This window comes from Hemiscyllium ocellatum (assembly GCF_020745735.1).
Source record: "Hemiscyllium ocellatum isolate sHemOce1 chromosome 27 unlocalized genomic scaffold, sHemOce1.pat.X.cur. SUPER_27_unloc_8, whole genome shotgun sequence".
Taxonomy (NCBI): domain Eukaryota; kingdom Metazoa; phylum Chordata; class Chondrichthyes; order Orectolobiformes; family Hemiscylliidae; genus Hemiscyllium; species Hemiscyllium ocellatum.
The window spans coordinates 870703-884183 of record NW_026867517.1 but is presented as its reverse complement, the minus strand read 5'-3'; the positions used below and the strand labels follow the sequence as shown (position 1 = coordinate 884183).

Here is a 13481-nt window from a genome sequence, read left to right as displayed (position 1 = left end):
ACCAGCTACTCATTCACTGCTCCATCTGATACATGACATTGGAAACTTAGTGCAGGAGGCTGAACGAATAGAGCAGCTTTAAAACAAAAACCATCTGGAGCTCAAAGCTTTCAATGAGAGTCTGAGCCCGATGGTAAGTTCAGGTAACCCTTTATTGCAACCCAACTTTGTTACAGCTTCAGATCCCCTCAGCAAAAAGGTGTAGAAAAAGTATCTTTTTTTTTAAAAACAGCTCAGGGTCTAAGTGCACACACTTCTCCCCCTGCCCCCTCACCCCCACTTTCTTTACTATTTGTCAGCACAGAGCTGTCCTTTTGTAATTGGATCCTTGGCATAACCATAAATTAGAAGAAGTATTGCCTCATGCACCAATTTAAATCCATACCTTGTCTCCAGCCGTCACTGCTTTAAACCCCCTGCGATGGCATGTGATCTCCGCAGGTGACTCTGCAGGTGGGAGGAGCGGCTAAAGCTCTTCCCGCACTGATAGCAGGTGAATGGCCTCTCCCCTGTGTGGACCCGCCGGTGCCTCAGCAGGTCAGAGGCCTGGGTAAAGCCCTTCCTGCACTCTGGGCAGCTGTAGGGCCTCTCCCCCATGTGGAACCGCTGGTGCTTCAGCCTGTCAGAGGAACTGTTGGAGGCCTTCCTGCACTCTGTGCACGGGAATGGCCTCTCCCCCGTGTGGACCCGCTGGTGGGTCAGCAGGGCAAAGGAATTGCTGAAGCCCTTCCCGCATTCGGTGCAGATGAACAGCCTCTCCCCAGTGTGGACCTGCCGGTGGGCCAACAGGGTGGAGGCCTGGGTAAAGCCCTTCCCGCATGTGGAGCACCTGAAGGGCTGCTCCCCCGTGTGGACTCGCCGGTGCCTCACCAGGTTGGAGGAATTGCTGAAGGCCTTCCCGCAGTCGGTGCAGGGGAATGGCCTCTCCCCAGTGTGACTGCGACGATGAATCTCCAGAGCAGATGGGAAACGGAAATCTTTCCCACAGTCTCCACACTTCCACGGTTTCTCCATGGCCGAAGCTTCAGCCACACACAACACGTGTAGAGCTCTTCCCCTCCGTGAATTCCTCTTCCCAGGCCTTATAACTATTTCAGGCTCCACACTCAGTGCACTCCAACAGTAGGGTCTCTCATCCAGTCCCACTGATGCTGAAAACGGACTGAAACAGGAACCAAAAAGCTTTGCTCCTTCTCACAGAATCAGTCAAAAATTGTTGTGGTCCCAATGGATTGAGTGACTGTCAGACATTGACATCAAAGTGAGGACTGCAGACGCTGGAGAGTCAGTATCGAAAAGTGCGACGCTGAAAAAGCACAGCAAGTCAGGCAGCACCTGAGGAACAGGAGAGTCGACATTTTGGGCATAAGTCCTTCATCTGTTGATTTTGAAACTTCCGTCTTCAGATCTTCAAATACTCTGTAAAAGGAGATTACAAAATTCATTACTGTCCGTCCAGAATAAAAATTCAGAACAAGCAATTTGTTTGTGTTGTTATTCCACAAAATTGAAAGCACTATCCCACTCTCTCTCTCTCTCTCTCTCTCTCTCTCTCTCTCTCTCTCTCTCTCTCTCTCCTGCCCTCCGCTCTAACTCCTTCTCCTGAAGGTGTTGATTCAGGATTGTATAGGGGCAGAAAAGCAAAAACGTCAAGATAGACATCTGAGTTTTGGATAACTCCACCTGAAATTTAATATCTTTCACAACACTGGGATATTGCGGAGAGTGAGCAGGTCTGATTTTGGGAAGCAAAAAAAATGTCAATACAGGGTGAGCCTGCAATGCAGGTTTTTGATGAACAACCAGACACAAAATGGAAAAATATTACAATGTCCTGGCATTGAAATGATATATTGAACAAACCTGGATCGTTAATTCTTTCATCTTTTACAATGGATTGCAGATATCATTAATATGTAAATCTCAGAACTTCCTGTAAGGCACCTTCTCAGGATAAATTTAAGGCTTTATAACAAAAGGAGACACCTCTGCTCAAACAATGCATTAAAGGCGTGAGGTCAGAATCTGTCTGTATCCCAGTCTAGAGTCAGACTGGTTCTATTTCCAATGTGAAATTTACAAAATATTACATGTATTAACTGCCTGCAGATTGTGCATTTTTTGAGGAAAATAGAATGCATATGCAAATATCATTCTGCAAACAAATTCACCCCCATGGACTTGTGCAGGTGTGTGCATGACAGAGAGAAAAAGTCTGTTTCTATGCTGTATATCTCTGTCAATTTGACAACAGAAATTTGTTTTTGATGATATTGTTGTAAATCATAGTGGGTACTAATAGCTTGATGTAAGGGTGAGAGAATTCCTCAAATAAGGCACTGTAGGAATCCTGGGAGAGTAGTATTTCTGGTTTACTTCCTATTGAACAATATTAAGCACAAGCACCTACTTATTTCTAATTTTGGTTCACATTTCTTGTTTTATTCCCTGCCGTGACTACACTCGGTGTCTGGATGGTTAACAGGCTGGGAGATTGGGGGTCTGGATGGTTAACAGGCTGGGAGATTGGGGGTCTGGATTGACTTATTGTTCCAGAAGGTGTAAAAAAAAAGGGGGGGGCAAAGCATCAGCAGAAATCCAGGAGGGGTGAGAAATCAGGACCTGAAATCTGAGGTGACACCAGATTACCCTGTGATCAGTGCTTTGATTATCTGTGCTAACCCTCTACCTTTATCTTGCTTTCCATTTGATCACCTCCTCAATATTGAGGATCCAATCCTTGTCATCTCTGTAAGGAGTCCCATATTTTAATTATTCCCTTCAATGTGTGCAGTCAATTCATTCGTTTTTGTTGCAATGCAGCACACATTCAGACATACCATTTTTAGTTTCAATTTTTGTGATCTTTAGAATCCAATTTTGATTACCGGTACATTTACTCTCCATGTCTTTCTGTCATTCTCAGATCTTCATTTTTCACATCACTGTATTGCTCACTGGCCTTGATTTGGATTGGCCATGCTAAATTGCCCATAGTGTCCAGAGATGTGCAGGTTAGGTGGGTTAGCCATGGGAAATGCAGGGTTAGAGTTTCATAGTAATAGAAGCAGGAGTAGGTCATTTAGCCCGTCGAGCCTGCTTCGCCATTCATTTAGATCATGACTGATCTCTCCATTGTCTCACCTCCTCCTCCCTGCATTGTCCCAACTACCCTTAATACCTTTACCATGCAAAAACCCATCTAACTGTGTCCTGAATATACTTAATTAAGCTGCCTCTACTGCTTCCCTGGGCAGAGAATTACATATATTCTCTGGGAAAAGCAGTTCCTCCTCATCTACTCCAACTAATCTTGAGGTCTGGTCTCACCCACCAGCAGAAATGACTGGATAGGGTAGGGTTTTATCCCCACAGTGCAATGAAATCCCACTTTCCACCAAAATCGCAGATGTACTCACTCACTCAGGTGCTGTCTCATAAATGAAAGATTTCATTGCAACTTCTTCTGCTCCCAGTAAGGACAAAACATCTTTGAAGGCTGCTCTGAAAGTTCAGTCTTCACAATGACACTTCTGGTTTCACCAAAGACCCAGAGAGTCATACAGCACAGAAACAGGCCCTTCAGTCCAATTCGTATGTGCCGCCCAGATATCCTAACTTAATCTAGTCCCATTTCCCAGCATTTGGCCCATACCCCTCTAAACGCTTCCTATTCTTGTACCCATCCAGATGCCTTTTAAATGCTGTAATTGTATCAGGCTCCACCCCTTCCTATGACAGCTCATTCAATACATGAACCACCTTCTGCGTGAAACATGTCCCATTTAAATCATTCCCCTCTCACCTCAAACGTATGCTCTCTAGTTTTGCATTCACCCTATCCATGCCGCTTATAAGGTCACCCAAGCATCTGATGCTCCAGGAAAATATCCCTGACCGATTCAGCCTCTCTCTGTAGATCAAACCCTCCAACTCTGGCAACAGCCTTTTTAAGTCTTTTCTGACCAGTTTCAAAGTTTCACACCACATTTCCTGCAGCAGGGAAACCAGAACTGAATGCAGTATTTTAAAAGTGGCCTAACCAATGTCCTGTACAGCCACAACATGACCCCCCAACTCCGATACTCAATGCTCTGACTAATAAAGGAAAGCATACAAAATGCCTTCTTCACTATTCTGGCTACCTGAGACTGCACTTTCAAGGAACAATGAACCTGCACTCCAAGGTCTCTTTGTTCTGAAACACTCCCTTAACTGTCCTGCCTGGATTGCCTGACCAAAATGCAAACATCATATTTCCCTAAATTAATCTCCATCTGCCACTCCCTGGCCCATTGCCCCATCCAATCAATTCTAATTTATAGTGAACTCTCTGTAAGTCTTATTCCCTGGAAGTTCAAAATCTCCATCCCACACACTCCCTCCTTTCTCAATTTGTTGAACCTAATCCCTGCTGTACCTCATCCTGAAGGGTCTGGTTCATGCTGATTAACAGGGCCACACTCAGGGGAATCTAACTGAAACAAACAGAATACTCAATGGCCTGGACGAGTTGATGTTGGGAAGATGTTTCCGTTGGAAGGAGAGACTAGCAGCCGAGGGCACAGCCTTAGAGTAAAGGGAAGGCCTTTCAGAACGGGGATTAGGAGAAATTTCTTTAGCTAGAGAGTGGTGAACTGGTGGACCTCATTGCCACAGAAGGCTGTGGAGGCCAGGTAACTGAGGATATTTAACACTGAGACAGAAACAGTTCTTGAGAATCAAGGGGATCGAGGGTTACAGGGAGAAAACAGGAGAATGGGGCTGAGACACTTATCAGCCGCGATTGAATGCTATGGGCAGACCCAGTGAGCTGAATGGCTTTAATTTCTACTCCTATGAATAGGAAAGGTTCAGAGATATATAGGCCAAACAAGGTAGGACTAGTTTAGTTTATGAATATAGTCAGCATGAAATCAAGTATCTGTTTCTGTGCTGTACGATTCTGTAACTGTTCTTAAAACCATTTTTTTCTGTTCCCTCATAACCATCCACTTCATTGTTGTTCAAAAATCAGATGAACTCAGCCTTGAATATATTCAATGACCCCTTAACCGCAGGAAGGCCTACCCCACTTCTGAACTCAATTCCCCTTGCTAATACACCTTGCCTTGCTGACTGCTTAGTGCACCTGTCTGACAACTGGTATTGACTGGTGTAGAAAGACACTGAAACCTCTTTGTACATCCACATAACATTCCTGATGAACGGCTCGTGTCCAAAACGTCGACTCTCCTGGTCCTTGGATGCTGTCTGACCCGCTGTTCTTTTCCAGGGCCACACTTGTCAACTCTGATCTCCAGCATCTGCGCTCCTCACTTTCTCCATATCCCAACATATCACCATTAAAACAATGCACCTCCTTTCTGCTTTTGTTTTCCCACAGCAAAGGTTACATTATCACATTGTGGTCATGCATTTGCCAATTGAGACACAGATCTGGACCAACATTTCTAGACAAAAGTAAGTACTGCAGATGCCGGAGATTAGAGTCGAGAGTGTGGTGCTGGAAAAGCACGCAGGTCAGGCAGCATCCGAGGAGCAGGAAAATTCCTGATGAAGGACTTTTGCCTGAAACGTCGATTTTCCTGCTCCTCGGATGCTGCCTGACCTGCTATGCTTTTCCAGCTCCACACTCTCGACCAATATTTCTACACTCTGTCCCCCTCCCTGAATTCACTCCCTTTCCTTTCAGTTGCTGCAAGTCAACAATTGAACGCCAGAATGAAAAAAAAGTGGAACAGGCGGTGAGAAAAGAGAGTGCTGTACTCACAGATGTTGGACAGAGGAAGAAAGTTGCAGTTTGGGGTAAAGCTCAATCTTCATTCAGAGAGACAGGAGCAGCACCTGCTTCAGAAGCTCATTGTCCAACTTCCGCATTCAGACAATAGCGGTGCTCTGATTGGCAGGAGGACAAGACACCTTCCTGTCCTCCCGAGTTCACTATTGGTCCATCAAAAGTAGGTTATGAGTCGTTTGTGCGTACAGCCAGGAGCGTGCACAGTCTTTTGCTGACACCAGCGGACATGCGCACTGCTTGCTAACACCGAGGTGCATGCGCATTATGCTCTTCAGAGATGCTTACGTTACTGACAGGTTTGAAGTGTCCACATGTCGATCACTAACTGGAGGGCATAGGTTTAGGTTGAGTGGGGAAAGATGAGGGATGAAAAAGTGTTGCTGGAAAAGTGAAGCAGGTCAGGCAGTATCCAAGGAGCAGGAGAATCGACGTTTCGGGCATGAGCCCTTCTTCAGGAATCAGGAGGGAAAAATCTTCTGGAAAGATGAGGGACCAAAGGATTAGAAAAAACGTGAGACATTTAATTTGCCTCAAGAAATGCCAGAACTAGAGGACATTAGTGTAGGGTGAGTGGGGAAAGGTTTAAAACGGACCTAAGGAGTAACTTGACTCAGGACTGGGATACAGACTTGAACCTCACACCTTTCTTGCATTGTCTGAGCTGAGATGTCACCTAATTTTATAAAATCTTATGTCATCGGGAGAACGTGACTTAAAAGTAGTTCTGGGATATACATGTTAATGAACCGAAACTGCAACCCATTCTAAAAAATGAAAGACTGAATTGCAACTGGACTTGTTCAGGAAATCAACTGCATGACACTGTAATGTTTTGTGATAAATTCTATGTCTTACGATCCTGCTCAACAGCTACCCGATGAAGGAGCAGCACTCCGAAAGCTAGCGCTTCCAAATAAATCTGTTGTGACTATAACCTGGAGTTGTGTAGATTTTAACTTTATCCACCTCAGTCCAACACCAGCAACTCCACATCATTTCTCATTAACACAGCCCACACCTCCTGGTGCTGCCAGTAAACTTTACAATGCTGATAAAATGACACAGTACCTGCACTCCTGAAATATTTGCAATTTCCAACAATACTAGCTACTCATTCACTGCTCCATCTGATACACGACATTGGAAACTTAGTGCAGGAGGCTGAAAGAAATGAGCAGCTTTAAAACAAAAACCATTTGGAGCTCAAAGCCTGCAATGAGAGCCTGAGCCCGGCGGTAAGTTCAGGTAACCCTTTATTGTGACCCAACTTTGTTACAGCTTCAGAATGTCCCCAGAAAAAAGGCGTAGAAAAAGTAGCTTTTTATTTAAAAACAGCTCAAAGTCAAAGCGCACACACGCCCTTTCTTAGCCTGTAGGAAGTATTGCCTCATTCAGCAATTTCAACGTATACTCTGTATCCAAGTAGGTTTCTCCCTGTTCATTTGCTGGGGAGAGGGAGGGGCCCAGTGGTGGAGAGAACGGGGTGGGGGGGTGGGGGGGGGGGTGCAGTGTGGAGCCAACCATAGGCCAGAAAGGGTAAAGGATGCTGCTGGAACGACTGAGTGAATCCTTTCCCACAACGGTAGTTTCCTTCCCGAAAAATGACGTGAGTGAATCAGATGGGGGTTTTATCGCCCTTCACCCCCACCCCACCCCAACTTCCCCCCCCCCCAAAAAATGGCTTCATCGTTAGACTTGGAACTCTAGATTACTGACTGAATTCCAATTTCACCATCTGCCAGGGCAGGATTCAAACCCAGGAGACCCCGGAACTGGGTTAATACTCCAGTCGATAATGGCACTCAGCTATCACTCCTTCAATGCCCTGCTATGGCACGTGAACTTGCTGGTGCCTCTGCAGCTGGGAGGAGCAGGTGAACACCTTACTGCACCTGGGGCAACTGAAGGGCCTCTCCCCCATGTGGACCTGCTGGTGTTTCTGAAGTGTGATGGCCTGGGTAAAGCACTTCCCGCACTCGGGACAACTAAAGGGCCTCTCCCCCGTGTGGATCCGCTGGTGTGTCTGGAGGTTGGAGGCCCGGGCAAAGCCCTTCCCGCACTCGGGGCACCTGAAGGGCCTCTCCCCGGTGTGGGACCGCTGGTGTCTCAGCCGGGCAGAGGCCTGGGTAAAGCACTTCCCACATTCACAACAGCTGAAGGGCCTCTCCCCCGTGTGGACCCGCTGGTGGGTCTGCAGGGTGGAGGAATCGCTGAAGCCTTTACCGCACTCTGGGCAGCTGAAGGGCCGCTCCCCTGTGTGGAGCCGCTGGTGGATCAGCAGGGCAGAGGCCTGGGTAAAGGCCTTCCTGCACTCGGAGCAACTGAAGGGCCTTTCCCCTGTGTGGACCTGCCGGTGTGTCAGAAGGTGGGAGGAATCACTGAAGGCCTTCCCGCAGTCGGGGCAGGAGAGTGGTCTCTCCCCCTTGTGGATTCGCTGGTGCCTCAGCAGGGCAAAGGAATTGCTGAAGACCTTCCCACACTCAGGGCAGCTGAAAGGCCTCTCCCCCGTGTGGATCCGCCGGTGGGTCAGCAGGGCAGATGCCTGGGTGAAGCCCTTCCTGCACTCGGGGCAGCTGAAGGGCCTCTCACCGGTGTGACTGCGTCGATGAGTCTCCAGAGCAGACGGGGCACAGAAGCCTTTCCCACAGTCGCCACACTTCCACGGTTTCTTCACAGAGCGGGATTCCTCGGGTTTCTCCATGGCCGAAACTTCAGCCGCACACAAACGTGGGTACAGCCCCACCCTGCCGTGAATTTGTCTTTCCAGGCCGTATAACTGTTTCAGGCTCCACTCTCACTGCGCTGCAACGTAGGGTCTCTCATCCAGTACCACAGATTCCGAAAATGTACTTGAGCAGGAAGCAAATGCTTTGCTCCTCTCACAGAATCACAGTCAAAAATCGTTGCAGTCCCGATATCCCAGTGTTACTGTCAGACATTTATGTGAAAGTGAGGATTGCAGTTACTGGAGAGTTAAGAGTTCAAAAGTGTGACGCTGGAAAAGCACTGTAGGTCAGGCAGCATCCAAGGAGCAGAAGCGTCAATGCTTCGGGCATAAGGCCTTCATCTGTCGATTTTGAAATTTCCATCTTCAGATCTTCTAATACTCTGTAAAAGGAGATTACAAAAGTCATTACATTCAGTGCAGGGTGACAATTCAGAACAAGCAATTCTACTTTCTGCAGAAATGAACACAGAAACAGACCCTTATCAGAGGATGGATGCGGCGTCCCTACATTGGACAGGCAGAAAACTAGCCACTAGGATATATGAACATCAACTAGCCACAAAAAGACATCACCCACTATCCCTAGCATCCTTACATATACATGAGGAAGGACACCTTCAGACAATAGAGAGGCTGTGATTAACAAGAAGACTAGACTCCTACTGGTCCTGCAGTACTCATCATTGGTCCATCAAAACAATGTAGTGCCGTTTTTGCGGACAGCTACAAGCATGCACGGTTTTTTTTGCTGACACCGAGGAGCACGCGTAGTAGTCTCTGTGGAGATGGAGTTACTGACAGTTTCTCACTGTCCAAAGGCCAATGTGAGAAAAAAAAAGATAGAGCCACAATGACCACCACCACACTCCCGCCCCGCCGCACCCATCCTTTCACCCCCCCCACCCCCCCATAGCTTGACATCTTAACATGTGCGCCTTGCTATTTTTGCTAATCACTTTACTACACCTCTCATGATTTTATATATCTCATTAAGGTCACCCCTCAACCTCCTCTGCTCTAGTGAAAGAAGTCTCAGCCTCTCCTTATAACTCAAACCCTCCAGTCCTGGCAAATCTTTTCCGAACCCTCTCCAATAGTATTCTTCCTATAACAGGACAAACTGTACTCAGTACTCTAATAGTGGCCTCACCATCATCCTGTATAACCTCAACATTATGTCCCAACTCCAATACTCAATGGTGTGAACAATGAAGGCAAGTGTGCTAAATGCCTTCTTAACCAACCAGTCTACCAATGATGCAACTTTCAAACTAAGATGTACCTGAACACCCCCAGATCTCTCTGTTCTACAATACAACCCAGGGCTCTCCCATTAACTGTACAAGTCCTGCACTGCTTTGTTTTAGCAAAATGCAAACTCTCACTTTTATCCATACCTCTTACACACTCTGTCAGACATACACACACCCCAACACTCTCCACTCCTGAGGCTTATACTCCAACACACCCACACTTTACGAAGCATGGTACGTGCACTCTGATGCACAAGGTCACATGCACGCATACACACATATATATAAAATCTATGTGGTGAAATTGCATTTGCAGAATTACATTTGCAGATACATGCAATTTTGCTCAAAAAGCACATAATTTGCAGACAGTTAATGCAGGCAGCCAATCCATGTAGTATTTTATAAATTCCTACTTTAGAAATGATACCACTCTGATTCAAGATTGGGATACAGACAGACTCAAACCTCACATCTGACATGCATTGTCTGAGCTGAGAAGTCACCTATTTTTATAAAACCTTATGTCATCATGAGATTGTAACTTAAAATAAATTCTGGAATTTATACATTAAGGAAACCTGCAACCCATTCGAAAAGATGAAAGACTTAACAGCAATCTATGTTTGTTCAATATAGCCTATCAGTTGCATGACTCTGTGATCCTTTCCTATAAAATCTGTGTGTTATGATCCTGCTCCACAGCTACCTGATGATGGAGCAGCGCTCCGAAAGCTAGTGCTTTCAAATAAATGTGTTGGAGTATAAACTGGTGTTGCGTGATTTTTAACTTTATCCACTCCAGTCCAAGACCGGCTCCTCAAAACAGTTTCTAGCGAACGCATCCCACACCTCCCAGTGCTGCCAGTAAACGTTACAATGCTGATGAAATGATACAGTACCTGCACTCCTGAAAAATTTACAATTTCTAATGATACAAGCTCCTCATTCACTGCTCCATCTGATACACAACATTGGAAACTTAGTGAAGCTGAAAGAAATGAGCAGCTTTAAAACAAAAATCACTTGGAGCTCAAAGCTTTCAATGTGAGTCTGAGCCCGATGGTAAGTTCAGGTAACCTTTATTGTGACCCAACTTTGTTACAGCTTCAGATCCCCTCAGCAAAATGGCATAGAAAAAAGTAACTGATATGTTTTTAAACAGCTCAAGGTCAAAACCCACACACTTCCTCCCACTTTCTTTACTATTGGTCAGCACCTAGTTATCCCTTTGTAACTGGAAAAAGTGAGGACTGCAGATGCTGGAGACCAGAGCTGAAAACATCTTGCTGGAAAAGCGCAGCAGGTCAGGAAGCATCCAAGGAGCAGGAGAGTCGACATTTCGGACATGAGTCCTTCTTCAGGAATTCCTGAGTTTTGGTTTTCTTCACCACCAAAAATGGTTTCATCGTTAAATACTGAACTCCAGGTTTCTGACCGAATTCCAATTCCGCCATCTTCCGTGGCAGGATTTGCCGGAACTCGGTTGTGAGTCTAGGCCATCGTTCCTTCAAACCCCTGCGATGACAAATGAACTCGCTGGTGCCTCCGCAGGAGGGAGGAGCAGGTGAAGGCCTTCCTGCACTTGAGGCAACTGAAGGGCCTATCCCCCGTGTGAACCCGCCGGTGGGTCTGAAGATTAGAGGAATCGCTGAAGGCCTTCCCGCACTCGGGGCAACTGAAGGGTCTCTCCCCCGTGTGGACCCGCCGGTGGGTCTGGAGATTAGAGGAATCGCTAAAGCCCTTCCCGCACTCGGGGCACCTGAAAGGCCACTCCCCGGTATGGACTAGCTGATGCCTTAGCAGGGCAGAGGAATCGCTGAAAGCTTTCCAGCACTTGGGGCAGCTGAAGGGCCTCTCCCCGGCGTGGAGCAGCTGGTGCTTCCGCAAGGTGCCCACTTGACTGAATCTCTTCCCACACTCGGGACAGCTGAAGGGCCTCTCCCGCGTGTGGACACGCCGGTGGATCAGAAGGTGGGAGGAATTGCTGAAGGCCTTCCCGCATTCTGGGCAGGGGAATGGCCTCTCTCCAGTGTGGACCCGCTGGTGAGTCAGCAGGATGGAGGCCCGGGTAAAGCCCTTCCCACACTCAGGGCACCTGAATGGCCTCTCCCCCGTATGGCGCCGCTGGTGCCTCAGCATGGAGGAAGCCTGGGTAAAGCCCTTGCTGCACTCGGGGCAGGAGAATGGCCTCTCCCCCGTGTGGACCTGCTGGTGCCTCAGCAGGGTGGAGGCCTGGGTAAAACCCTTTCTGCACTCTGTGCAGGAGAATGGCCTCTCCCTGGTGTGACTGCGCTGATGAATCTCCAGGGCAGACGGGACACGGAAGCCTTTTCCACAGTCGCCACACTTCCACGGTTTCTCCACAGGGCGAGATTCCTCGGGATTCTCCATGGCCAAAGCTTCACCTGCACACAAACATGTGTATAGCCCCTCCCCGCCGTGAATTCCTCGTTGCAGGCCGTATCACTCATCCATGCTCCACACTCAGTGCGGTTCAACAGTCGGGTCTCTCATCCAGTCCCACAGATGCTGAAAATGTACTGAAACAGGAACCAAAAAGCTTTGCTCCTTCTCACAGAATTTAAGTTGAAAATAGCTGAGGTCCTGATGGATTGAGTGACTGTCAGATATTGATGTCAAAGCAAGGATTGCAGATGCTGTACAGTGAGTCGAGAAGTGTGCTGGAAAAGCACATCAGGTCAGGCAGCATCTGAGGAGCAGGAGAGTTGATGTTTTGGGCAGAAGTCCTTCATTTGTTGATTTGAAACTTCTATCTTCAAATACTCTGTGAAAAGATTATAAATGTCATCACTGTCAGTCCAGAGTAGAAACTCAGAACAAGCAATTCTACTTTCTGCAGAATATTATTTTCTTTTACTATTCCACAAAATTGAAAGCACCATCCCACTCTCTCCCTCTGTTTTCACTCCATTCTAACTAATTCTCCTGAAGGTACTGATTCAGGATCTTACAGGGGCAGAGAAGCAAAAATATCAAGACTGACATCTCTCTGAAGTTTGGATGACTCCACCTGAAAGCTAATATCTTCCACAACATTGGGATGCTGCTGAGAGCGAGCAGGTCTAATTTTGGGAAGCAAATAAAAATGTTAATTCAGGGTGAACCCGCCATGCAGCTTCTTGAGGAACAACCAGACACAAAATGGTTAACGCCCCCAGGAAGAGGGGAACAAAATGAGACATCAAGGCATTAACACTGACACCAGAGAGAAACTGAACATACAGATGTGGCAAACATTAGTGGCAAGCCAGAGTCATAGAGATATACAGCACAGAAACAGACCCTTCAGCCAAACTCTTCCAGATATCCTAAATTAATTGAGTTGCATTTGCCAGCACTTGGCCCTCTGAACCCTTTCTATTCATACACCCATCCAGATGTCTTTTACATGCTGTAATTGTACCAACCTCCATCACTTCCTCTAGCAACTCATTCCAAACATGACCAGGCTCTGTGTGAAAAATTTGCCCCTTCTTATGCTTTTAAATGTCCACCCCACCCTCACCCTAAACCTTGGTACTATCTAGTCCTGGACTCCCCGTCCCACGTAAAAGACCTTGTCTATTTACCCGATCCACATCACTGATGATTTTATACAAGTCTATAAGGTCACCCCTCAGACTCTGCCGCACTAGGGAAAACAACCCCATCCTATACTTCCATCTTCACTCACCCA

General features: G+C 47.0%; 2 protein-coding genes across 2 annotated transcripts; both read right to left on the bottom strand.

Annotated features, from left to right (window-relative positions):
* Positions 1–360: 360 nt before the first annotated feature.
* Positions 361–8905, bottom strand: LOC132808620 (zinc finger protein 420-like). Its single transcript, XM_060822182.1, has 2 exons — positions 7638–8905; positions 361–1008 (listed from the first exon to the last, which is right to left on the bottom strand). The coding sequence occupies exons 1-2, from the start codon at positions 8499–8501 to the stop codon at positions 400–402; spliced, it is 1473 nt and encodes a 490-aa protein (XP_060678165.1). The 5' UTR covers positions 8502–8905; the 3' UTR covers positions 361–399.
* Positions 8906–11108: 2203 nt separating this feature from the next.
* On the bottom strand, positions 11109–12229 carry LOC132808613 (zinc finger protein 239-like). Its single transcript, XM_060822178.1, has one exon. The coding sequence runs from the start codon at positions 12173–12175 to the stop codon at positions 11276–11278; it is 900 nt and encodes a 299-aa protein (XP_060678161.1). The 5' UTR covers positions 12176–12229; the 3' UTR covers positions 11109–11275.
* Between the last annotated feature and the right edge of the window lie 1252 nt (positions 12230–13481).

Excerpts from the sequence above, each read along its gene's own strand:
- LOC132808620 (XM_060822182.1), bottom strand. The coding sequence starts at position 8,501 with ATGGAGAAACCCGAGGAATCCCGCTCTGTGAAGAAACCGTGGAAGTGT. Across the intron at positions 1,009-7,637 it reads AGAGGCACCAGCAAGTTCAC|AAACCGTGGAAGTGTGGAGA; the intron begins GTGCCATAGCAG and ends TCGGCCATGGAG.
- LOC132808613 (XM_060822178.1), bottom strand. The coding sequence starts at position 12,175 with ATGGAGAATCCCGAGGAATCTCGCCCTGTGGAGAAACCGTGGAAGTGT.